This window comes from Podospora pseudoanserina, assembly GCF_035222485.1.
Source record: "Podospora pseudoanserina strain CBS 124.78 chromosome 7 map unlocalized CBS124.78p_7.2, whole genome shotgun sequence".
NCBI lineage: Eukaryota > Fungi > Ascomycota > Sordariomycetes > Sordariales > Podosporaceae > Podospora > Podospora pseudoanserina.
Genome location: NW_026946672.1, coordinates 1,556,861 through 1,580,491, shown reverse-complemented (window position 1 = coordinate 1,580,491; position 23,631 = coordinate 1,556,861). Strand labels below are relative to the sequence as shown.

General features: G+C 52.7%; 8 protein-coding genes across 8 annotated transcripts; 4 read left to right on the top strand and 4 right to left on the bottom strand.

The window, feature by feature from the left end:
* The first annotated feature begins 243 nt into the window (after nt 1-243).
* QC764_706200 (uncharacterized protein) lies at nt 244-2,023 on the top strand. The gene is made up of 2 exons (XM_062950268.1): nt 244-1,169; nt 1,225-2,023. Exons 1-2 carry the CDS (start codon nt 848-850, stop codon nt 1,797-1,799), a joined length of 897 nt encoding a protein of 298 aa, XP_062796259.1. The 5' UTR covers nt 244-847; the 3' UTR covers nt 1,800-2,023.
* Nucleotides 1,977-4,662, bottom strand: QC764_706190 (uncharacterized protein; the record flags this gene model as incomplete). Its single annotated transcript, XM_062950267.1, has 2 exons — nt 1,977-3,460; nt 3,524-4,662. 2 exons carry the CDS (start codon nt 4,660-4,662, stop codon nt 2,875-2,877), a joined length of 1,725 nt encoding a protein of 574 aa, XP_062796258.1. The 3' UTR covers nt 1,977-2,874.
* A 2,981-nt stretch (nt 4,663-7,643) lies between these two features.
* Nucleotides 7,644-8,012, bottom strand: QC764_0114410 (uncharacterized protein; the record flags this gene model as incomplete). Its single annotated transcript, XM_062941205.1, has 2 exons — nt 7,644-7,698; nt 7,780-8,012. 2 exons carry the CDS (start codon nt 8,010-8,012, stop codon nt 7,644-7,646), a joined length of 288 nt encoding a protein of 95 aa, XP_062796257.1.
* Nucleotides 8,013-8,262: 250 nt separating this feature from the next.
* On the bottom strand, nt 8,263-9,947 carry QC764_0114400 (uncharacterized protein; the record flags this gene model as incomplete). Its single annotated transcript, XM_062941204.1, has 2 exons — nt 8,716-9,947; nt 8,263-8,538 (listed from the first exon to the last, which is right to left on the bottom strand). Exons 1-2 carry the CDS (start codon nt 8,728-8,730, stop codon nt 8,263-8,265), a joined length of 291 nt encoding a protein of 96 aa, XP_062796256.1. The 5' UTR covers nt 8,731-9,947.
* Nucleotides 9,948-9,969: 22 nt separating this feature from the next.
* On the top strand, nt 9,970-12,651 carry QC764_706180 (uncharacterized protein; the record flags this gene model as incomplete). Its single annotated transcript, XM_062950266.1, has 3 exons — nt 9,970-11,408; nt 11,487-11,555; nt 11,604-12,651. Exons 1-3 carry the CDS (start codon nt 11,338-11,340, stop codon nt 12,649-12,651), a joined length of 1,188 nt encoding a protein of 395 aa, XP_062796255.1. The 5' UTR covers nt 9,970-11,337.
* A 1,911-nt stretch (nt 12,652-14,562) lies between these two features.
* On the top strand, nt 14,563-17,993 carry QC764_706170 (uncharacterized protein). Its single transcript, XM_062950265.1, has 3 exons — nt 14,563-15,295; nt 15,351-17,425; nt 17,510-17,993. Exons 1-2 carry the CDS (start codon nt 14,884-14,886, stop codon nt 16,952-16,954), a joined length of 2,016 nt encoding a protein of 671 aa, XP_062796254.1. The 5' UTR covers nt 14,563-14,883; the 3' UTR covers nt 16,955-17,425; nt 17,510-17,993.
* Nucleotides 17,994-20,239: 2,246 nt separating this feature from the next.
* QC764_706150 (uncharacterized protein) lies at nt 20,240-22,612 on the top strand. The gene is made up of 4 exons (XM_062950264.1): nt 20,240-20,937; nt 20,995-22,149; nt 22,213-22,326; nt 22,379-22,612. Exons 1-4 carry the CDS (start codon nt 20,824-20,826, stop codon nt 22,406-22,408), a joined length of 1,413 nt encoding a protein of 470 aa, XP_062796253.1. The 5' UTR covers nt 20,240-20,823; the 3' UTR covers nt 22,409-22,612.
* On the bottom strand, nt 22,489-23,622 carry ATS1 (alpha tubulin suppressor; the record flags this gene model as incomplete). The annotated part of the gene is made up of 1 exon (XM_062950263.1): nt 22,489-23,622. One exon carries the CDS (start codon nt 23,620-23,622, stop codon nt 22,489-22,491), a length of 1,134 nt encoding a protein of 377 aa, XP_062796252.1.
* Between the last annotated feature and the right edge of the window lie 9 nt (nt 23,623-23,631).

Sequence of the window (23,631 nt, the reverse complement as noted above, 5' to 3'; positions counted from 1 at the left end):
TTCTAAATAAAGGTGAATAAGTCAATTGGGATGATCCCTCCTCTGCCTTATCGACGGTGGAAACAAGGAGCTCTGACCTTCCTTCCCCAGACGGTAACACAAGTCAAAGTGGGGGCACGCTATGTTCAAGGTGGACGGACTGGCGCTGAGGTGATTCACCGGCTGTCACGCTACACCTGCCATCCCGCCGCTGGCCGTTTGACGGCCCATTTTAGCGTGCTCCAGGCCATTGGGTGCGGTTAAACATGATTAAGTTGAGCTGACGTGGATTTCAAGAATCCCATCATCAATCTCTCAAGAGATGATGTGATGCGATCTGGATCTGAGGCGGCACGGAGATCTCCAATCTACCTCCATCTTGGCTATTCCCCAACTTCCCCCTCATACCTAAGGTATATATATTGTGTGTGATATTCTAGCTTACTAAACCTCTACCAGCCAAGCTATCCTCGCGAAGCGAACCATCACTTCGACTTGCAGGCGCTGAATCAGCAATCCGCGTTACACACAATTATCCAATCCTTAGTCCCGGCTGACAATGCAGTCAACTAGTTGTACGTTGCATCGGGCAGGCAGTGCCTTAGTCAGGACATAGCAACAACACGAACAACGTGGTGGATATTGAAGCCATCGACATCATCCTTCCGCGGGCTGGACTCTCGGTGGAGTGCTGATTCCGGTGTTCAAGGCCGCGGTTCTCGTCATCACGGACTCGATGCTGTCTAGTCGATGTGACCCATGATGACCTGGGCACTGACGGGATGCTGATCAAGTGATTAGACGGTGCTTGTCAAGATGCTTGTGGCGGTCAACAACGATAATCCGGGAGGCAAGACGCGGGACGATAATGAGGAAAGAAATTCAGGATATCGAGAGTCCTGCGGGGATCTTGGGGATGAAGTTCATGTATAAAAGGAGTTGGTACAGCCAGAATATCAATCACTCACTTCCATCACCATCACCATCACCATCTCCTCAGCAACCTTCTCACCAGTGGTTTCACCTTGACCATCTCACAATGAAGTTCACCACCCTTCTCACAACCGCCCTCACGGCCCTCCCTATCCTGGCCGACTCGTCCTTCCCCTGGGAACGCCTCAACAAAAACGACTCCCTCCTCATCATTGTCGACCTCCAAGAAGGCCTTTACAATCTCGCCCGTGACTACGGTATGTCCCCCCCTTCCCCCCTTCCCCTTCTCATACCCCTTACTAACCCCCCCAGACCCAACCCTCTTCAAACAAAACATGCTCGCCCACTCCGCCCTAGGCCTTGCCTTCCCCACCCTCCCCGTAATCCTCACCACCTCGGCCTCCACCGGCCCTAACGGCCCCCTCCCCCAAGAAATCCTCGACATGTACCCCACCGCCCCCGTCATCGCCCGCCAAGGAGAAGTAAACGCCTGGGACTCCCCCGAATTCCGCGCCGCGGTCAAGGCCACAGGCAAGAAGCAGATCATCCTCGCCGGCATCGTCACAGACGTTTGCACTGCCTTCTTGGCTCGCTCTCTCCGCGCAGAGGGGTACTCCGTCTGGGCCAACCAGGAAGCCTCGGGCACCGTCACAAAAGAGATCCGCGACCTCGCCAATGATCAGATGATGCGCGCCGGCGTCAACGTCGTCTCCCTTTTTAGCATCGTCTGCGACCTGATGAGGGACTGGCGCTCATCCCCCGGCGCAAAGGAGATCCTCCCCTGGCTGGACACGTACATGCCCGTCTACGGGATGCTCGCCCGCGGCCATCGTGCCGCCGTCGAGAACGGGACTTTGATCCCCGGGGAGGCTGACTTGCCTCTTTGAGATCGCGCAAACTCAACCCCATCCCAGCGAGGATGAGAGATGCAAAAGTTGAGATTGACGGACAGAGGAGGAAAATGAGCAGGAGGGAGGTAGATAGAGAAACACACGACCGGAAAAGAAACAGGAAAGCAACAGCAACACAAACACACACACACACACACCAATGTAGTCAAGACAAACAGACAGACACAAACAGCCATGAGCTTTTGCCTTTTCCTATTCCATCCCATGCCATCCCATGCCATCCAACGCTATGTGCTGCTAAACAATATACAATATACAACAGGGGGTATCCAACATTGCCAAAATATATACAACAAAGGCAAAACTAAACTAAAAACAAACAAGCACACAAATCTATCCCAAGTCTACAATAACTTTTCTACAAATCCCTTCAGAAAACAAAACGCCAGGTCATCATCATATCCTTTTCATCAAATCTCCCAGTTTTTTTTTCATGTCAAACAACACCCATAACCGGTATCCAAAAAATCCTTGATAAACAAGTTCTCGCTTTGCGCTATGTATTCCAGAAAAACAATCTCAAATCCTTTCTTTTAAACTCCATAACCAAAAAGAAAAAAACCCGCGTGTTCATATCCCGTATCTCCCGTACCTCATAAACAAAAGAAAAATATGACAAAAGAAATGCTGTCCGTCGTGGTGTCTGAGTCTGTGTGGCCCATGTAGCCAACACGAAAAATGTTCTATCTGAGGTTTCCCAATCCGATATCCAAAGCCCCCGTCATATCTTCGTAAATCATAAATCATAATCCATAAAAGGTCTGTCCTCCCAATTGCCTCAAAAGAGACTGTCCCATATTTTTGGTCTTTTTCCATTTTTTGTCAAATTCAACCAAGTCCGCCCGTACCCAAACAAGGAAAAAGGAAAGAAAGCATAGGGGGTGAAAGAGGTACACCGATTGGCAGGCATGCTCGGAGATCCTGATCCGTGGGGGTTGAAGTCCAGGGCGATGTGTCTGACCTTGTTTCCACATCAAACCGGCGCACTCGGCGCGGCGTGGGGAGAGTCACACGGCTAGCTCGAAGATCTCGCAGTGAGACTCACAATCGCTCAATTCCTCCAACCGCGGCGGACCTCGGGCTTAGCGGTGAGGTTGTGGGTGATCCTGTCCATGGCGGTCAAGTGGTCCTGAGCCTCCTTGATGTAATGGAAGGTCTGGATGTCGTCGGGCTGGTAGCCAGCGGAAACGAGGTCCTGGAGAGCTCTCTGGTGCTCCCACCATTGGGTGATCTCGAGGTTGATGGGGGGCTCGACGGGCTTGGAAGCCTCAGACTTGGACTTGCGGGAGCTGGTCTTCTCCTGGGCGGGCTTCTCCTGAACATCGCTCTTTCTCTTGCGGCCACGGGTAGAGGTGGTGGCGCCAGAGGCGGGAGGGGAAGCAGCCTGAGCGGTGGTGCCGTTGTCATTGTGGACGCGCCTCATGTGGTCCCTGAGGTTCCATTGTCTGGGGAATCCGTGGCCGGCAACGGAGCGCTCGCAGCCCTCATAGGTGCACAGGTAGGGTTTCTCACCATGGCCATGCATCGCGTGGGCCTCACGCTCATGTCGGAGGAGGCAAGCAGTGGAAGAAAAGCGGGCGTTCTGGCAACCCTCAACCTTGCAGCGGTAGGGCTTGAGGTGGGAGTCAACAAACTTGCTGTTGGTGGGAGAGTGGTTAGCTGATGGAATGGATCACAAGAGTCAAACAAATGGTGCTTACTCGTAGTTGCACTTGAGCTTCTCGGGCTTGTGGTTGCAGCTCGGCTGGCCCTCCCAGGGGCAGTGGAAAAGTCCGTCCGCGTGGGGGTACGCATTCTTGTAGAGGTAATGGTCCCGAGCAGACTCACCTTCGCCGCTCATGCGGCGGGCGCCAAAGGCAGGAGGGAGGGCAAAAGCATCCTCACCCATGGCGGGAACAAGGTGAAGATCGTCAGATGTCACATACTGGCCATCCATTTTCCGGCTCATCCTGAAATCACTGGTGTGAGACAATGCACCGAGCTCAACCGCTTTTGTAGTCGCAACATACCTTGGTGACTGGCCAGGCAGAACAGGCGAGTTGGAGCTCTGGCTCTCGCCAGGAGACGAGGCAGAAGGGACAGCAGACCACAAGTCTTCGGCACCATCGCCGAGACCAGGGGAAGACAGGCGGGAGTCAACAGGGCTCAGCGAGCCCCAAGAGTGAGGAGAGTGGCTGATGAGACCGGCATCAAAGATTTGGGGGTTCACGTGCTGGGCCATGGGGGCCAAGTCGTTGCTGTAGGTCAAGCCATCCGGGAAACCCATCATGGGGTAGTAGCCAGCACCGCTGACGGAAAGAGTGTCGAGATCCTGAGCAAGGTATTGCTGCACATCCATGATCCGGCCAGCGGCAACAGCAGGGCCATCCGAGTAGGGGGCACCAGCCATGTCAAGCTTGGACATCTGTGATGATGTCTGTGTGAGGATGGACTGTACTCTTGACCTAGTCTTCTTGACCGAAGTGGCAGAAGGCTTTGTGTTTCTGTTCTTGAGGCTTCCAGTGGAGCTGCGCGAGGTGCCTCTGCGCATGGGCTCAGCCTTCAGGGCCTTGTTGTCGGAAGGAGCCCAGCGGGCGTGGAAGTCATCTTGGTCCGGTTTTGGGGTGATTTGGCCAAATGGCAAGAAAGAGTCCTCGGCTTCTCCAGCATAGTAATCCGTGGCATCCGTAAACTCAGGAAAGTTCTGTGGTCCTTCAACTGTCGTGTCCCAAGCCGAGCCAGAAAGGTCAGCTGGTCCTGTTTGACAAAAAGAAAAGATTCCAGAGGCAGATGAGGAAAGCATGTTGGGCTGAGCACTGTAGCTATAGTCGCTGGAGCAAATGGTTAGTGTGCTGTTCATTCCACCATCTCGTTGTCGTCTTGTAGAGAGCAAAGAAAATGTAGAAAGGAAATGTGACCAAAAAGAAACTGAGGCATCAATGGCACAACTTTGTATCCTGCAAACGAGCCATGTTAGTGAGAGCTATCTACATTTGTCACAGAGGTAGCTACAGACCAATTGAGCGTTCTCAAAGAGCAACACTATCCGGGAATCCATGGCGAAAGAAGTTTCACATCAAGGCCGCTGGCCTGGAGCCAGGTTGAGAATCCGGTCGCGTCACGAGGAGCAAAGTGAATCCAGGTTGAAGACAAAGCAAAGCGAAACCGGTGCGAAAAGAAAACCAGAGAAAATCCTTGGCTGTTGTTGGCGAAGAGAGCTAGTCAAGCTACAGAAGAAGAGGATCAAGAGACAGTATTTCTCATCAATCTTGTTTTCCTCCACTCTGAGCTGAGCAAGACATGTCCGGGTGTCGATAGCAGTGTGGTGAGGGGAGGTCCAGGGAAGTCCAGGGAAAAATCCTCGTCGATGATCCAGAGAGGGAAAAAGCAAGTCCAGAAAGGTGTCCAAGGTGTGTTCGAAGAGAAGCCATGCACAAGTCAACGACTTGTGATTGCATGAAGTTGAAGGTCCTCGCTAGCAAAAGAAAGTTGTCCATAAGATGAATCCAGTGTCCGGGAAATTCCAGTGCGCAAGTCCTGTCTGCGAAACCTGTTCTTTTTCAAGTCCTGTGGTCCTGAGAGAAAGAAGAAAGAGAAAGCCATCTCCATGATGTTGTCGTCCTGTTGCTGTCCCAAAAGAGTGTCGAAGTCCGCATGGCAAGATCCTCAAGCGGCTTGTCGAAATGTTGGCGAACTGTGTCCGAGACTTACTGATTGAGCTTCGAAAAGCTTGTGTAAAAGTAACAGTGCGATGCAGTCAACCCAGCACGAGTGCCAGGTCTGACTGATCTGAGTGACTCGGCTGAGACACCATCCATCCAGAGGTTTGTGACGAGAGCTCCGTGGCAGTAGTCCATGGCAGATGAAATCCGGGGCATCCAGTTGGCGATCCATGGGACGTTTGTGTCCTTGGGAAGAAATCGGTCTGTGAAACGCTGTCCCTGGGTTGCAAAAGTCTCTCGTATGTCCAGATTGATTGATCGATCCATGCTCATGGGGCGTCTCACTCAAGACCTGGTCCAAGGCAAGATGTTCAAGAACAGGCAGAAATAGAAAGGAAAAACATGACTTGTATCGCAACATGATGTGAAAAGCAAAAAAAGCACTATGGGCCTCCCAGGAAACAAATGAAAACAAGCGTAATATACCTCGAGGGGGTGTGAACCTCGTCCAGTTCAAGATTGTGGGTGTTGTAGCCAGGCATGGTATCAGTGGTCCGGGGCATAACCGTGGCAGACATTCCAGACGCAGGCAGAGTATGCGGCAATGCAAGATGTGAGCTTGTGACTGCTCTCTAGACAACGACAGCAATGGAGGCTTCCAACGTGTCTTGTCCGTCTTGGGGAAGGATCCAGTGGCAGAAGGAAGAGTGTCCTGTGGGGATGGAAGTGGTGATGGAGTCTTGGTGAGACTGGCGTGGTTTCTGTGTGGAGGCAGAGAGGAGCGGTGAGGTGTTCAGGTATATAAAAAAGAGAACCAGTGAGGAAGGATGGCGTCAGGTTGGGCAGTAACGATGAACGATGGCGGGTCTCGTTGGGCTCTGGTGTGGAAAGAGTTCTCTGGGGGGAAAGGACAACTGTTGGGCAAGGAAGGGGCGCGTGGGTTTTTAAATCTACGCTGTCATTCGAAGACAGGCTCGTCTTGTCTGATGAGACCCCGCTCTGGCTGTTCGCTTCTCGTCTCGGCACCGTCCATCGCAATGTTTCCTGCCGCTTCCTTTCTGCACTTTTGCTGCGACTCCCTGCGTATACCTGCGCGTCGCTGCACCGCGCTGCAATCTCTTCGCCAATCTCACACGAGAACCTCATCAGAGTCGGCCGGCTCGACGGCCTAGTGCCTCTGCAGTGATGCGTTGGCATTCCGTCTGATGCAGCCTGTCCCCTGCTCATGTTGCAGGCTAGCTATCATCACCTCTGCTGATAGGCCGGATTCGCTTCAAGAGCCCCGCCGAGCAGACCAGAAACAGGATATCCAACCAGTCGTCAGCGGTGTGCGACGCCGTCATGCAACTATGGCCTATGGAAGATGCAGACAAGTCCTGTGCCAGCTCAACTTCGACCTGTCACATTCACTTACACTCCCTTGACATACTCCTCACCTGTTTGTTGCGGGATATTCGGATAATCCAGATCAAATCACTGACAGCCTGATGACACAGATAGCGAGAGAAGCACCGATAGGACAGACGCCGTTGCCGCCAGTGCTGCTGCTCGCGCGCTCTTGTTGAAGGGTCACCAAGATCGAAAAGACCACTCACGCAGCAAATCGTCCCCAGATTGCCGACCTCATGGAAACCATGCTACGACCCCGCAGTGCTCGGCGTCGTCATGTCTCAGGAAACACTCTCGGCGGCATGCTGCTGTTCAACAGAAGAAGAGGGGTTGTCTTACCATTGCTGTCCACCAGCCAGTCGTCTACAAGTGGGCCTCGATAGCCAATACCAACCAAGCTCGCCTGCTTGGTGCCTCGCTCTCTTGTGTGAATGGACAAGAGCAAAGGCGCCTCCTGTCTGTTCAGTCTCGCCCGGTTTTGGTTCAGAACCTGGATATCCAAAAATGGAAATCCTGTCGTTGACCGGTCATGATGGGAAAGCCACCACGGCAGCTGGACGAGTTTTGCTTGGACGTCGGCGGCGATGATGGTGGTGCTCTCAATCGGTTCTGAAGGCTCTGTGATGGGTAATCGTTTCGGCCCTTCACTCTCCCCTCTCTCTGCCAACTCAGCAATGCCCAAACACGCGATGTCCCCGTACTTGGTCGTGCTTTGGACATGCAGCCGCCTCACTTTCGACGCATGCCGAGACTGCGAGATTGATGTTTCGTCCGAGGCTCCATGACTCAGTCACATCGAAAAGCAAAAGTGCATTTTTTTGTCGACATCATTGGAGAGCTCGTTCCTGATATGCACTGCTTGTTGTCAATCTCAGATCAGTTGCTACTACTGCAACGGTAGATGGAAGGGTCTGGATCTCACTTACACGGGACAAGAGATGCCGCGAGAATGCGCAACTGCTACATCTGGTCGACTGTGCATGAGACCCTCAAAGATATGCATCGACTGATTTTTTGATCGATCCGCAGTAGCCGCGATATTGTCGATGGGAGAGCGTACCTTGATTGGGTGTCTGCGACAGGTGTCCTGAAGACCAGACCTCCTCATTGCCTGGCTTGATGTCGTGCAAGACATCTCGAGACTCAGCTGGGTTGGCATCAGTCAGATACACAATGGCCAAAGGCACCAAACTCGCCCACTTGCTCGCCACATCAGCAACAGCCCCTCCAACTCATTGCTCAGTATGCAGCTAGGGTCTGATGTGGATGTCTGCCGGCCAAAGACGTTGACCAAGCGGCGTTCATCATACGGTTGTCGATGGGCGAACGAATCGGCGTCGATGGCTCGAGTATTGTTGACCAAGTTTGTCGATGGCTGGTGTCTGGTCCTGTCAACGACGGGGCCCTCTTCAAGTGTCCACTCCCCGAGATGTCGCCCGGCTCCCCTTTCTGCCATTCTTCATAAGAACAGACGTTGTCGAGGGCTGCAAGTTGGCACATTGTTGGTCGGCTTCATCTTCTTCTGAGCTGCAGTGTAGGATCCTTAACCCAAGGTCAACAACAGGTGTGGCAGCCCCGGAAACCAGGTAAGTAGGCGTGGCTCGGACCCCATCCCTCAGCATGTGTAAATCCTGGGACATCATCAACCTCCACAACCAACCCCGGATAGGACTCTTGCAATCAGGCTAGCCTTCCCCTTGATGCCTTGTACTCGAAGACCGAGTCCATAGCTTGGAGCAACAATTGATCAGGCTGGCCGACAAGGCTTGTCCAGGCAGTGTATTGGCTTCAATCTTTCTACAAAGCCTGGCCCGTTGTTAGATACCGCTTTCGAATGACCATTGATGGAGGTTGCTACTCACTAAAGCGCCAGGCATCTGCTGGCCCTAGCCCTATCTCGTATCTTCAACGTGCTTCATCAGCACACCACGCCTGCTCATAGCTCTTAGAAGTGCTCTTGCATGACCCAGGCGTGATCACAACTCGGAGATTTGTGCCACATGACGAAGAGCTGCCTGGACTCGGCGAGAGCCTCATTCATCACATCTGACTAGTAGTATTCAAGGACCAAAAGTAAGGCGAGGCTGCAAAGCTTGGGCGACACATCACGCACCAAGCAAGCCCCGTGAAACATGGGATTCCGCTACATCCTCCCGAGGCTGTTGTTGTCGTGTGATGGCGAACTGTTCGGGTTGGGGTTGGAGTTGGGTTTATCGATTCCGAGGCTTTCTGAAAGAAAGGGGGACGGCAGATACGGCGGATGAAGGCTAAAATGTGACAGTTGATGTCTTCAACCAGGTGAACGGCATCCTGCGCGCAAGAAATCGGATTGCAATGTGCAGGTCTCCTTCCACATGCGGGATGGAGGGCAGCCAGAGTGTTGCTAATTGGGACCTAGAGAAAGTTTAAGGGGGAAAAGGGGTTGCCTCATTCCGCGGAAACAAAGTCCATCACAGGCAAGTCTCTGGAGAGCATCGGCGATAATTTACCTTACCTCGTCAAACAGACTTTTTCTCATCTCTCGCCAGGAGAAACAGCAACTCCTCTCACGAGGAGCGCGCATCATGATGACAGCAATGCGCAGGTGGTGGAAACCACACCAATCCATATCCAAGGGCTCCAAGAGGTCTCCATCCGGGGTTGGGGTCCAGAGGCTCAGGAAGTCCAAAACAGAGAATCTCTGGGTAAGGTTAGAAGTGAGTGAGAGGGTCCGGCCTGAACTTGTAAGTGGTGCCGGCGAGCTTCAGCCCCCGAACTCCGGGCCGTTCGGGGCTGAAGTCTTATCATCGCCCATCGGTGGGTGTTGTCGGGCTACAGTGTGGGTGCAAAGCACGTGGGGTGGAAGAAAAATGATACCTTGATTGAAGGTGATGCCCCCATCTCGGCAGAAAAAGTACTGTGTCAGTTGTCCGTCTTGGGCAAGGCGCGATGCCTCATGCCAAATTTGCATCCAGGACAGGAACAATGACGCGGGTGGCCTCGGCCATGGACCTCCTCTTAAGAAAAAAGTAGGCCGTGGGGGAGGATGGGAAGCGTGGGAAGGGGTTGTGGGGGGAAATGGGGGCTAACTGATGCCGTGTCAACACTCCAAGGGTCAGACCGGACGGCGTCGTCGACGGACCGGACGCAGTCGGGAGCGGTCAAGAAGCACTGCTGCGTGGCATCACGGCAGACCAGACGACGAGATGGCATGATAGGGCGGCGGCATGGTTGGGCTGGTGCAGCGAGACGTGTTCGTGCCCAACGTCAGTCGCTTCGATCGGTTCCCTAATCAGATGTGCCGCCTCGGAGAACAGGGAGCTTCCTGGCACCAATCACGACTGCCGAGGGTCTGGGCATTGGGCGACACCGCAGAGTTGTAACCCGCTTCGAAGATTTCCATCTGGTGCCCAACGATGCCCTACCGCTTCCCCGTTCATCGCATTGTGCTTGTCGAGCACCGGTGCCAGCAAAGTGCAGCATGGCAGAGTGCGAATAGCTTGGATCACGGCCATGGGCGTTGTGTGGGCGTAGACACCATTGGATGGCGACCGCATGGATCTTCCCATCAACTCATGTCTGGCCAGAGAAATCGTCACTTGCACCCGCTTGGTCGTTGCCCGACTCGCTCACCTCCATCTTCTCGAAATTCCATCATCCGGGGAGCGCCAAGCAACCAAAGTCACGAAGTCGGCCTTGTATGCGAGTGAGTGGTGTTGCGGGCAGTGAGCACCGGCTTGCTCCCACCCTTCCCATCCGGCTTCCCGGTCCATGTTGGGCGCACCGAGCGACGCGGAACTGAGTTGAACTGAGCTTCGTGTCAAGATTGTCATTTTCCATTCCACCGGTCCTGCTGTGTCGGCCACTTTGTTGTCAGTCTCGGTCGTGGAAGTGCTGCTCTCGCCACCCGGCCCCCTCCTCCTTGACACCAGCGCGGCCAGCGAGGGGGGATATATGTCTCCATCGTGGATCTGAATCGGCTTCGTCTTGTCGTTTGGGCCTCTCATCCGCCAGTCCCGCGAGGACACAAGTCTCAGCAAAACCGCACCGGCGACGTTGAAAAAGAGGAGCCGGAGCGATATTCCCCAGCAGCGCCCAAGCTAGACTCCGCTGCTAGTCCATGGTCAACCGCTCTGCCGGACCACAGCCCGATTGCCATTCGGTCAAAGACACATCCCAGTGAGGTTCTCGCCGCCCGCGTGGAGACCCTGATTTTTTATGAAGACTTTTGGTACTCGGCCATCCAAGGAAATCCCGGCCGCAGGTTTTTTTCTCCGTTGCCCTTCTGGACTGATTGCTGTTTACCCTCTGGCCGCGCCCTATCGCTCCGTGGAACCGTTTCGATTTTCTGTTTTGTATTTTGTGCGTTTTTCTTGAATTGTTTTCAGCAAAGAAAGCAACACTGCCACTTGCGGGTGAGCGAAAAAACAGACGACCCGGGAAGCCGCTTTTTGGAGATCCCAGCCAGGAGCAGGACAACTTGAAAAAAAAAAAGAGGAACCACCATGGCCCAGCCGGACTTTGCGTACCGTTCCTCGGCCGCGGTATCCAATGACCGATGGCTACAATCGCGCAGGTGGGAACAAGATCTCGAAGAACCCCGTTTTGCGGGAGGGAATGAAAGGACACGAACAGCTGACAGACGACCCCAAAGCCCGATATACAGTGATCAATATCACAATGGCAGGTTTGAGACGGGGAGCAACCCGTACCTCCCACAGAGGTAAGATGTTCAGCCACTCAGCACCCACCTCCTTCAGCTTCAGGACAGCGAGAGTAACCGGCAACCTCTTTCCAGCGTGACTTACACACATGGAAACTCTTCTTCATACCACCTCCCAGCCAACCTTTCGCTCGGGAATGTCAGCCAGGTAGGGCGAGCCGCGGCTGAGTCGCCCTTTGCGCCAGCGACAGCCTTCAATCCGCGTATGACCCAACCGCCAAGCCAGTACTCGAGCCCGGCGCCACCATCTCAGGTCTCATACAAGGGCATGAATGGTATGAACGGCATGAACGGCATGAACGGTATGAACTCCCAGCCTTGGGATCACCAGAGGCAGTATCAGGGCGCCCCTCCTCAGCATCAGCCCCCACCACAGGGACCATATCAAGGGAGGTACTCGCCCTCGGGCTCCATGGATGATCTCATGACGTCTCCCAACATGTCCGACTACTCCCTGGAGAACTCGGCCATCGGAATGTCCCAGCCAGGGAACAAGAACAAGTTGAACGGAAAGCCACGATCGCAGCGACGTCCGTCGAACCGGGATGAGTTTGATGGGCCGCACCAGTTTCTGAAGAGACCTCCGCCAGAGTACATTGCGATGTCCGAACGAGACCTCCCAACTCTCCCGACCCATCTCCTTGTCCAAGAGCAGGATAGTGTCCTGACTCAGGTCAACGACCGGCTCTCGCAGTGCGCTTATGACTTTGTTGCCAAGTACCAGTTTCCGATCCCACTTACACAGGACATGCGACCCGTCGAGCGCCCGCAGGATCGTGAATGGACTGAGTGGGTGTACCTGCTGAAAAGGCTGGCAACGAAAAGGCGGATCCCCGCCCGGGTGCTGTACAACGGCCAGATCAAGCAGTTTGTGACGATTTTGGAGAACTCGTTGGAGATGCGACATGCGGCAAAGCACCAGTCTCGACCGCTGAAAGACGACCGGAATATTTTGCAGCTCATCTCGGCGGGCATCCAGGTGGCCAAGATCCTCAAGGATGCCCAGGCCATGGACTATTTGGACAGGCTGTATGTATCAACGGAACAGCAGATTCAAGAGCGAGCTGCTGCCGCGGCCGCGGGGAGGTTCCGTTGAGGCATATGGCCCTTTATTTTTGGATTTAGTTCCGCCAGGAACTACTTCATTCCTTTTTTTCTCTTCCATTTTTTCCTGGGATTTGGAGAAAGGATTTTTTTTACCAAAAGAATTGCCAAAGGAAACCATGGACCTGGATCTTTGACCACCAAAAAGAAAACGACACAAAAAAAAAGCCGAAAAACAACGACAAAAATATTTTTGGATACTTGCTCCCTGCCCAGGAGGGCTTTTTGGATGACAGACAGACAGGCGAAAAGAAATTGCGGGCTGCTCACCCAGAAGGGGTCTGCCTGCTGGAAACTGAAAACTGAATTCGACTGGACTGTATCGGGACTGGACTGGACACAAACAAGACGCACAGAAAGGGGAGAGGCTCGGGCGGGCGGCGACGGCGGCGGAGGGAATATATATACCTAGGATCTTTATTTCATGTTATTCGAGGGAACTTTGTTTTTCATTTTCATCGCAATCTTTATGGGACGTTGCTCAACTTATTTCTGGTATTCCATGGACTCTTTTTTCTTCTTCCTTTTCCTTTTGTGTGTGTGGTGCATTGGCGATGCTGTTGTTGATGAAGAACATGATGAAGATGTAGAGATTATGGCGGGGGTATGTTGTTTGATATTTGACGAAAAACAGAGAAGTGGTGTGGGTGGACTTTTTTGCGTTTTTTATACCGTTGGTTGAGTGGATGATGGTTGTATGGTTGCTTTTTATTTATTTATGGTTTGGGTTGGGGTGGCTATCTGATTGAAATGTCTTTTTCTTCTCCTTCTTTTTTTCTAAGGTTGTTATTGTATTGTTGTTGTTGTTGTTTTTTGTCTACTAGGGCTATTGATACTTGGGGTTGTTGTTTTTGTTGTTGTATGTATGTGAGGACGAGGGATGTTAAGGGGCTGGCATGATGTATGATGTTTTTCTGGGCGGGAGTCTATCTGGCTTTTGAGAGCATTGTTTTGTCTGTTTTTGTTGTATTGTGTGTGCGTTGGCGAGGAGTCTTTTGTAAGGGGGTGTGCTGGTGGGGTGGGTTGGACAGAGGTTGGGATGGCTATCTGCCTTTTTTTCTTCTGCGCTGCGCATCTTGAAGACTGGAGGGAGGTTATTCTGATTTGCTGCTTCTTTTTTACTTTCTAACTGCTGAGAGAGGCTATCTGACTTTTTGCTCTTGCTTTGACACTCGAAGACAGAAAGGGAGGTTATCTGCTTTTTTGTTTTGTTTTGCTATTCATGTTGAAGACAAGGGAGTGGCTATCTGTTTTTTTTGCTTTGGAGAAAGGAGGGAGGGTATCTGCTTTTTTTTGCGCGTACATCATCACCATTGAGAGATGGGAGGTTACAGTCGTTTCTGCGTTTGCATGCCATATATATATTATATATCTACTTGTTGTATGGAGGCTTTGATGAAAGAAAGCGTTTTATGGAGCCGCGTTGCTAACTTACGCTTTGTTTCAAAATCTGATACGTTTTTGTCTTGATACTCTCTGTCTCTTGTTGATGTTGTGCAGTGGGTGATGATGGTGACTTTGTGAAAGGTTACCTACCGTTACTTGAAGTGGTTACCGACGGTTTGGCTCGGGGCAAGACAAGGCAAGGCAAGGCAAAAGAGTCAAGGTATCAATCAATATGAACCTTGAGTGTTTTTCGTCATGATTGATAAAGTGCGTACACGACAGGTGGGCATATGATGCGAAAAGAGAAATGTTTTGTCTGAAATAAAGACGCTCGGTATAACGGTCGGTCGCCTGTTGTGCCACACCGAGGCCCATCGGTAATCGAATTGGGTTTAGCGCGCTTTGGGGGGGGGTCGAGTCCTGGGGCTTGGCGGTGGGCGGGAGAGGTACAACGGTTCGGTCGCTGAGTTGGGGATAGCGGGGAGGCTGAGGGGTGGTTCATGCGATTTCGTGGGATGGGATATGACCTACCTTTCCTTCTTCCCCCATGTTTTGGAGAGAATATACAGTTTATCATCTTTTCGAACTTGGACATCGTATTCGCGGTCTTGTTAAACTGTTTTGTTGGGTGTATTTGATTTTATTGTGTGAGATATTGAGCGGACGAACACTTTTTGCGACTGCGACTGAGGTGCCTGTACGAAGTGCGACGACGAGATACCACCCCGGTACATATCTTGAACGTCTATCCAAGCGCGCGCGCAAAAACCATCACGTATATGTGGCACCAACAAGAAGAAGGCTTTAAAAAGACAACGGTACATTCTATACAGCAGCCATGGCCTCAGTTGCCTCCGCCCCGGGAACCTCCCCCCTCTCGTCCGACTACAACCTCGATCCTGAAGACGAACAAGCCTTCTGGGCCGCCGTCCACACCACCATCGGCGATGGCACATCACCATCGCCGGTGGGCGCCGGCGCTGGAGGGGGGAACTTCATGACCAGCCCGGCAAGTCTGAGCAACAGTTTGGGCAGTTCGTGGGCTATGCTGGGGCAGACGAGTATTGGTGGTCCGGTGAGCCCGATCAACAGCCATGAACAGCTCAGTCAGGGGCAGGGGAGTAGTTACTCGGGGAGTTATGTCGACTTGGGTGGCGAGTTTTTGGGCGCGCAGGTCGGGGATGGGTTGGGACAAATGGGGGGGATGGGGACGGTGGGGAATATGGGAGGGGGTTTTATGTTTGATACAGGTGAGTAACGCTGATGGGATGAGATGGGAGAGGAGGGATGTTGATGTGATGGCAGATTTCGGGTTGTATAACAGCGCCTTTTCGGGAGTTATTCCTGGGTTGGAGCAGATGCCGCAGCAACCGCAGCAGCAGCAACACCAACACCAACAACAGAGCTTTCTTGGGATGGAAGGGCTGGGAGAGATCAACTTTGACACCTCGGCACAGTCGGGACCTTGGGAGCCGTTTAACTTGAGAGCCGGACATACTACGCAGACGGTGATAACGACAACACCAGAGTTGATCAACAGGCCGACGATTACTACCGGGCCACCTAACAACAACAACAACCTGGTCACCAGCGCAAACTCCAGCCCAGGGATTTTCGTGATTGAAGATCCGAGTTTTGACTTTGAGACGGTTTCACCTAGCCCGCCGAGTTATATCGAGTATACGCCTAGTTTGAGCCCGCTGGCGAGCACACCGCCGAAGAGCCCCGGGATGGTGATCCGGTGGGAGCAGGGGGTTGTGGTGCCAGAGCAGCAGCAGCCAAAGACGGCGCCGATACCAGTGAGGAAGAGTAACAAAGGGCCATCGGGGAGTGCAGGGAATAGTTATCGAGTAACGAAGCGGAAGGCCAGCCCGACGGATTCGATGAGTTCCTCGACGTTGAGTGCGCGGCTGGCTGCTTCTCAGGGGCAGCTGCAGACTGCAAAGGGGAAGAGTAAATCACCAAGCCCGACGCCTTCGAGTTCGGGGAGCACTTCAGGACAGGCCAAGTTTTTGATTGTGACGCCGTCGACAATTAATGCGCATGCTCAAAGTCAGTCGACAAATCCAAACCAGCAGAGCAATCCCTTCGAGTGTTTCGAGGCGTTGAGACCTTCACAGCGTGGGAGGAAGGGACCGTTGGCGACGGACACCAAACAATCTGCCCTTCAAGTCCGACGAAAGGGCGCTTGTTTCTGTTGCCATGCCCGAAAGGTCAAATGCGATATGGAACGACCATGCCGCAACTGCGTCAAGCTCACCCATCAGGTCCCCCAAGCTGTCTGCTGGCAGTTCCCCGACTTCATGCCTGTTCTGTTTCCAGATTTCATCCGCCGCCACTTCCGCAAAGAAGAAATCACCCAATTCATCGAAACAAACGTCTCTTCCTTCACCCTCGACGGCGTCGAACGCCCCTGCACAGTCGAGCTCTTCTCCGGCCTCGGCCTCTCCGCCCGCCTCCAGATCAAAGCCAAGTTTTTTACTCCACGATCTCTGTCAGCGGACGTCCTCCGGCACTACCACCTCCAAACAGGCCACAACACCGTCGACCTCCAAGCCCGCGGCTCAGCCCCCATCGGCCTCGACATCAAAGCCACCACCGGCGCCCAGAGAGAAGAACTCAAACGCAAGATCAAAGAGTACATCGCCTCCATCGTCGCCGAGCCAGAATACGCCTCCCTGGTCACCTCCAACCTTCGACACACCGACATACCCCGGAAAATCCTCTCCATCATCCACACCTACGCCCACAAAACCGACTCCGCCATCGTCAAGCGAGCGCTGGCGATCTACGCCATGCATTTTGTCCTGACCCGGCACCTCTGCCTCACACCCAACTCCATCACTTCTTTATCCCCCTCCTTCCCCCCCTCGACCCGTCCAATCCGTGGGTCACACCCCGGTTGCTGAACCGCCAGCTCAAAGCCCTCATCGATGATATCCTGACCAGAGAAATGCAGCTCCTGTTCGAATCATTCTCCAAATCCCTCAAGCCTAAACTCCGCAAGGAATGGGCCCCTTGCCTAGCCGCCTTCTTAGTCCTCTGCCTCTTCATGGAAAGTGTCGAGACGGCAGCAGATAATTTTGTCATTTCTGACAATGAGATCTCTCTACGAAACGGGGAGAGGCCAACGCTGAAGAGGGGTTTCGCGCTGGGGGTGAACAGGGAGATTGAGCAGTTACCTTTCAGGCAGTTTGGCATCATGTTTCACATGGTGTACCAGACTTACTCGAGGGAGGTCAGCCAGAGGAGCTTTAACCCGCTCGAGGAGGGGTGGGTGGACGAGGCGAACAAGGTGGAGGATAAATTGCTGGGGAGGGAGGAGGAGGAGATGGTGAGGGGGTTGAGGAGGTTGATGAGCTTGGAGGATTATGATGCTTGTGAGTTTTTTTCTTTTTCTTTTTCTTTTTTCGTTTTCTTTAAAAAATGATGATGATGGGATGATGCTAACGGTGGGGAAATAGGGAGCGAACTTGATTTTTTGACGGCTGATCCGATCCTGCCAAATGTGGAGGAACACCCCTATCCAAGGGACGTCGGGTTCAACTACACGGGGAGGCTGGTGGCCAAGTTCTTGTTGAGCTTCCAGCAGGAAAAGTATATCATCGGGGAGAGCCCGTGAGATGGTCCATGAAGTGATGATGGAGACGGCAAGCATGTGGTGATACTGCTGCCAGAAGAACACCAATAGCCAGCAGGACTGCTGTTGCAATCTTCCAGCAAGTGATGGTATTTTCAGGCGCAAGGAGGTTTGAGTTTATGGCTTTACGCCATTATGAAGGATACATGAACATATGGCACAAGTACCCATCCTCCTCATGACAGCATGGGAGCATGGATGGCATTTTGGGCAGGCAAACCATAGATATTTCTCTTTTCTCCATGTTTGATTGGCAAAATGACACACACAAAACAAATCATCAAAACCAATTTTCATATCACATCAAAATGTTTGTCCGTTTTAGTCCCGCTGACGCACTTCAAGTAACCTCGGCAGCAGGGTGGATAGGACTGGCTGTCTAGGCCGTTGGTTTTCTCTTCCACTGCGAACGATAAAAACTAGTTAACCTGGTGTGCATTGATTAAAGGGCACACAGGTAGGCAAATCGTGGTGTTCGTCTTTCCATCTTCTCTCATGTGTATATGTGTAGGGGGGTTATGGGGATGTGAAAAAGCTTGCTGGGGAAATCAAGCAACCAAAAAGAAAGCCTCAAGGTGGTGTGCAAGAACGCAAGGCAACTGCGTTCCCTCTCTTGTTTGAGGGGGAAAACAAGAAGAGAGCAATTGGAGCCGAGCCCGTCCTTCGTGATATGAACGAAAGCCCGAGAGGAAAAATCGAGTCGCGAATGGCGAGTGGGCTGGCGGGATTGCTTGCTGAAATTGGTGATTGTTGGTTTGTGTTGTTCAGGAAAAGTTTCGGAGAGGGAAGAATTGGCTGGCAGAGTTTTTGTAGGAGTGGGAGAGTGGGGCGTGGGCTGCGGGTGGTCTGAGCTTTAGGAGTGGGCCCTCGAAAAGGTATTGCTGATAAGATAAGATCTTGATGTGGCACCTTCCCTGTTCCTGTCTCTGTGATGGTCTTTTCTAAGTTCGTCTTTTGAGGCGCGTCAAAATACATCATTTTGTATGCTGCAGTAATAACTAAATTGCTGTCTGTTCCTGGAAATTACCCGCCGTATTAGACCCATAACCACCTCAAAAGTCAATTATGCCCCTTTATTCTACGTGAATCTCTTTCCAACCGCCTTATCCAAACCTGCCCCTGACCTCTGTCCCAGAACCCCCAAAACTCAGTAGTAAGAATAGTCATCCTCGTTCATCTCATCCCCGCTAATGTCGTACGTGATATCAAAAGTCCCTCCGAAGTCCCGTTTCATAGACTTTGATATGCACTCCACCTCGCCTTTGTCAAGATGCGCATCTATCTTTTGAGATTGTATTGCTATTCGGAGGCCCTTGCGGGGGTTGCCATAATCGCTCCGATGACTGATCAAGACGTCCAGAAACTGAAGGAAGCCATCCATTGTCAAGCGGGAAGGGCCGAGGATCGTCAACGACCGGAGCTTCTTAAGCCGGATGAGGTGAGCAAGACATTCGTCGGTGATCAGGTCGCCATTCAAATACAGCCCTTGAGATGCTCCAGGGACACGATGCTTATGGCAACATCCCGCATCGTGAATGTCGCGTTGGTGTTTAGCGTTTTGAGCTTCTCGAGCTTTCCGAGCAGAGGGGCAAGTTCCGTGTAAAGTTCATCAGGTGACGCAAATAGGTTATCCTCGATCCTCATGGTTAGGTTCTCAAGGGATGGTTGGTTTCCGATGAAATACCAAAAGCCCGATCTATTGAGCTCAATGAGGTCGAGGTTCAAGCTTGTCAATTCCATAACAGGAGAGTCGTCCTCGATCATGCCGAGATTATTCTCGATCTTGAGGAGAAGGCCAGTTGCGTTTGACCCGCGAGCCAGCAAAAGCTTGCGGGGTGAAGCACACTTTGAAAGCCACTCCGCCACTTCCTCAAAGTCGGCCGGGTTATCATGGTCTAGCCAGCCAAACCCTTCCACCATGTCGTTCCCTTCGATGGCCAACGTCGTGATTGCGAGGGAATGCCGAAGGTGGTGAAGAGACCTCAACGCGGTGGGGTTGAGGCGCATGAGGCAAAGTTTTTGGAGTGAACTTGAGCGTTGTTACAAAGCCATGAACGTTTCGTTTCCTACTTCGTTCCGGCTACGAATGACGAAGGTTTGCAGTGCCTGTGGCTTGAGATCTCGCAAAAATTCGGCGAGCTGTTGATCGGCCTCGGGACCTTCGCAGTAGTGATATTGTCTTTTTGTAACAGAAGTTAACTCAGCACCGCTGATGAAAGCTTCAAGACAGCGATTAGCTTACAGGTAGTTGAAAGACGGGCACTTCTGGCGAAGAGTCTTTGCCACATCGGCTATAAGTATAGAGCCATCCTCGACGAAGAGGGGGGTGAGGCTTGACAGCGATGATACCCATTTCATTATGCTGGCTGCGGGGGAACAGTAACCATCAAGAGTTGTGAGTTGCACCAGCTTATTAGCCTGCTTGGCAGCGCCCGGATGTAGCGTATGATCGAGTTGGCAGCCACAATCACGACTTTGTCAAGATTCCGTTTCTTCCCCTTACGATTGGACACCAATACTTTTAGGGGACCTTGGAAAGAATCGAGCTTTGAGGGCCGCGTTGTTTCGTGAAAAATCATCAAGGACGTAGTGGAAATGGCCGAGCTCGAAAGACATGATCCAGCAACAATAGGGTTAGCGAGGTTCGTCGGGACTTGATGCGATGAGGGACCTCCATAGACAAACGGAGGCTTCGCTGCCTGCAACTTGGTGGAAGACGAGTGATTGGTCGTGTATACTGTACAACAGAGGCAGAGCCAACCGTGCCAGACCTCGATCAATACGAGCACAAGTATAAAGCGTCCCAAAATCACAGTCTGCCGCCAGTTCCTCGACCACCATCAACCAGATGTCCCGAGGGAAGACTGGCCTAGGTGGTATCGTGGTCACCATTGAGTCTGGGGTTGAACAATGAATTTTGAAAGTAGTTGGAACTGATGAGGCTGAAGGCACCATGTCGAGAACGCGTCGCGGGACACGTGCCTCGGGCACTAACTTTCAGGGACTTTTGCGCTAACTGGCGCCTTCCTTTAGTGAGAATTGTTTAGGTAACCCCACCAATCGCACATCAATGCCTGTCTTGGAGCTTGTCCACCAACTTTATTCAGTCTTCATCATCCTCAACACCTCAAAGGCAAGATGGTGGTGCTCAACTTCACTCTGAGTGAAGATGGCGTGGCCGTGCTCCACGATGCATTGGCATGTATGTTCAAGTTCAGTGACGAGGTCTGTCTCGAGGCCAGGAAGGAAAAGGTTTGGTGTTCTGCCTGCTTGGAAGACGAGGGGTTGCATTAACAGGTTTGCCTGCAGCTTATGTTAACAACACTGAACATCTCCAAATCGGCTTATGTTTGCTATTCCTTCGCCGCAACCCGCTTCTTCTCCGGGTACAAATTCGAGGGAAGCCCCCAGTACCGCGAGAAGTTCTCATGCCAGCTCTACATCAAGTCCCTACTCGCCATCTTTAGAACGCGGCAGGGTGGCGGCGAGACTGCCTACGGGAGAGACGCCTCCATTGAACGCTGCGACGTAGCCATTGACGATGGCGTTGGCAAGAAAAGCCGTCTTGTTGCTAGGGTTTCTTTTAGGAACGGGATCACTGCCTCGCATATTCTCCCATACGAAGTCAAAGCACCCACCCACGCAAAGTTCAACAAGCAAGAGGCACGAAACCAATGGGCCATCTCTTCCAAAACACTTCGCCAGCTCATGGACCATTTCGGACCAGGTATTGAGCTCCTCGACATCAACACAGATGAGGATAGCAACCTCGTCAACTTTACATGCTTCACCGAAAAGGTCCAGAAACGGGGCGGCGCTAACAGCGAGACCGTCCTCAAAAAGCCCCTTCACACCAACATCGCGGTCGAGATGGACGAGTTCGACAATGTCCAGGTCGAGGACAAACTCCACATCATTATCAGCGTCAAGGACTTTCGCGCCATCCTCCAGCATGCTCAGATTACCAGCGGAGAGCTAGCCACAAGCTACAGCAACCCAGGCCGTCCCATGAAGTTATACTACGCAGCTGATGGCATCCTGTGCGAGTTTATCTTGATGACTGTTGGCGAGAAAGATGCCAGAGAACCAAGGCAAAAGACCGCCCGGCCAAATGCCTCTGCAAAGACTCCCAGGCCAGAGCTTGACGCGGCATCACACAGAGCTAGTTCAATGTCCAATAGTGCCTGCCAGCAAGCTCTGCCAGATCCAACCCCGCAAACCGTGGCCCAACCGCCACAACAGCCACAAAATCCAACATCGTCGAGGCCTCGCCCTCCACCGGCATTTCACCTCCGCCCGCCACAGCAGCCACCCCCGGGGACGGCACAGTCGGAGGACTCCCTGTTCATGGGACCGGCGCCCCATGAGCTGGACGATGACCGGCAGTGGGAGCCTATCAATCCTGACGAGGACGAGGAAGAGGAGGAGAATGCCAGGTTGGAGTGGAACTCTACCAGTGATCCGGTTCGTTGCTACACATAATGACATCTTACCATTCGAGGGGACCTACTGACTCTCCTGTCACAGAATATATCCACTCTGCGTATTAGTAGTTACCTGCAGAAATCCTCCACCAGCACAGAAGACACTCCATCTGATCGTTTGGTGTCAGGACTCGATCCAACCCAGCGCCTTTCACAGGTATGCTCAATTCCCTTCCTCCTCATGCGGACTCAACTGACGATAACCTTAGGTCCGTAGGTTCGGCTTGTTCACCGATTAATGACAGCATTTGCATCTCAGCGTTCGGCGGTGTTTGGCGGTTGTTCTCATCACTGATACCATATCTCGCATCTTTGCTATTTACCTCCTTTTCTCAAAGGCAATCCAACTCGTGGCGCACCCTGCCCCTAGAGCTGTAACCTCCTGATCCTCCAAGTTGTATTCATCCGGGATTTGAATGACATTCGCCCTCTCCTTGTTGTTCTCCTGAAGTGATCCACAGTTGCCATGTTCTCCCCAGCCCCAAGCCAGGACTTTGCCGTCTCTTGTCAATGCCAGGGCATGCTCACTCCCAACAGCAATCTTTTCCACTGGACCAATGTCCGATGGGGCAAGTTGCTGGTGGTCATCCCTTCCCCAGCTGATGAGGGATCCGTCCTCTTTTAGCAGGATGACGCTCCCCCAGCTAGCACCAGCGTCCTTCCAACCTTTTAGATCTGAGGGGGCGTTGGATTTAACCCCGAATTTATCTGACCCTAATACCAGAAACTCTCCTGTTTGGGGAGGGCCAAGGAGGAGGGTGAATTCCTTCCCGCAAAGGGCTTTCACCACAGGGAAAGGACAGGATACTAACCTTGGTGAAGACACCGTGGGTGATGGTTCAGGACCTAGCTGGCCTTTACGACCTGCGCCCCAACCGTAGACTTGGCCGTTGTTCAGGACAGCAACGGCGTGGGACATGCTGGCCGATATAGAGACGATTGTTGTGTTTGAGGGTGGAAAGTTGGGGATGGGTTGGAAGGAGGTGGCCGAGGTGATGCCGGAGCCGAGGGCAAGTTCACCTTTTGTTCCGTGGCCGTGGACCCATATCTGGGAGGGGGTGGCTATGTGGGAGGCGGACCAGGTTGCTGAGATGGATCTTATTGGGGTTGGGGGAGGTGTTGGAAGGGGTGGAGGGGTGAAGGTTGGGGTGATTTTGTTGTTGTTGTGAGAGTCGCCTGAGTAGAGGACTTGGTTGTTGGTGAGGAGGAGGAGGGTGTGGTTCCCTCCTGCGGCTATTTGGGCGACTGAGCTGGGGAGGGTTGAGGAGGGGTGGGGGGGGAAGACGAGGGAGGGGGAGGAGACGTCTTCTTGATGGGAGAGGCCCAGTTGGCCTGAGCCGTTGGAGCCGAATGATAGGAGGGTGGTCATTTTGAGTGAGGTTGTTGGTTGACAGGGTGAGTGTAAGTGGTGATGTCTCGGGAAGCTTAACCCTGATAACCAAGGTCTTGTCATGTGCGCTCC

Bases quoted from the DNA above. Each gene is read 5' to 3' on its own strand.
- QC764_706200 (XM_062950268.1), top strand. From the start codon at position 848: ATGAGGAAAGAAATTCAGGATATCGAGAGTCCTGCGGGGATCTTGGGG. The intron at 1,170-1,224 runs GTATGTCCCCCC...TAACCCCCCCAG, and splicing joins CAATCTCGCCCGTGACTACG to ACCCAACCCTCTTCAAACAA.
- QC764_706150 (XM_062950264.1), top strand. From the start codon at position 20,824: ATGGTGGTGCTCAACTTCACTCTGAGTGAAGATGGCGTGGCCGTGCTC. The intron at 20,938-20,994 runs GTTTGGTGTTCT...GTTTGCCTGCAG, and splicing joins TCGAGGCCAGGAAGGAAAAG to CTTATGTTAACAACACTGAA. The intron at 22,150-22,212 runs GTTCGTTGCTAC...CTCCTGTCACAG, and splicing joins GGAACTCTACCAGTGATCCG to AATATATCCACTCTGCGTAT.
- QC764_706170 (XM_062950265.1), top strand. From the start codon at position 14,884: ATGGCCTCAGTTGCCTCCGCCCCGGGAACCTCCCCCCTCTCGTCCGAC. The intron at 15,296-15,350 runs GTGAGTAACGCT...ATGTGATGGCAG, and splicing joins GGGTTTTATGTTTGATACAG to ATTTCGGGTTGTATAACAGC.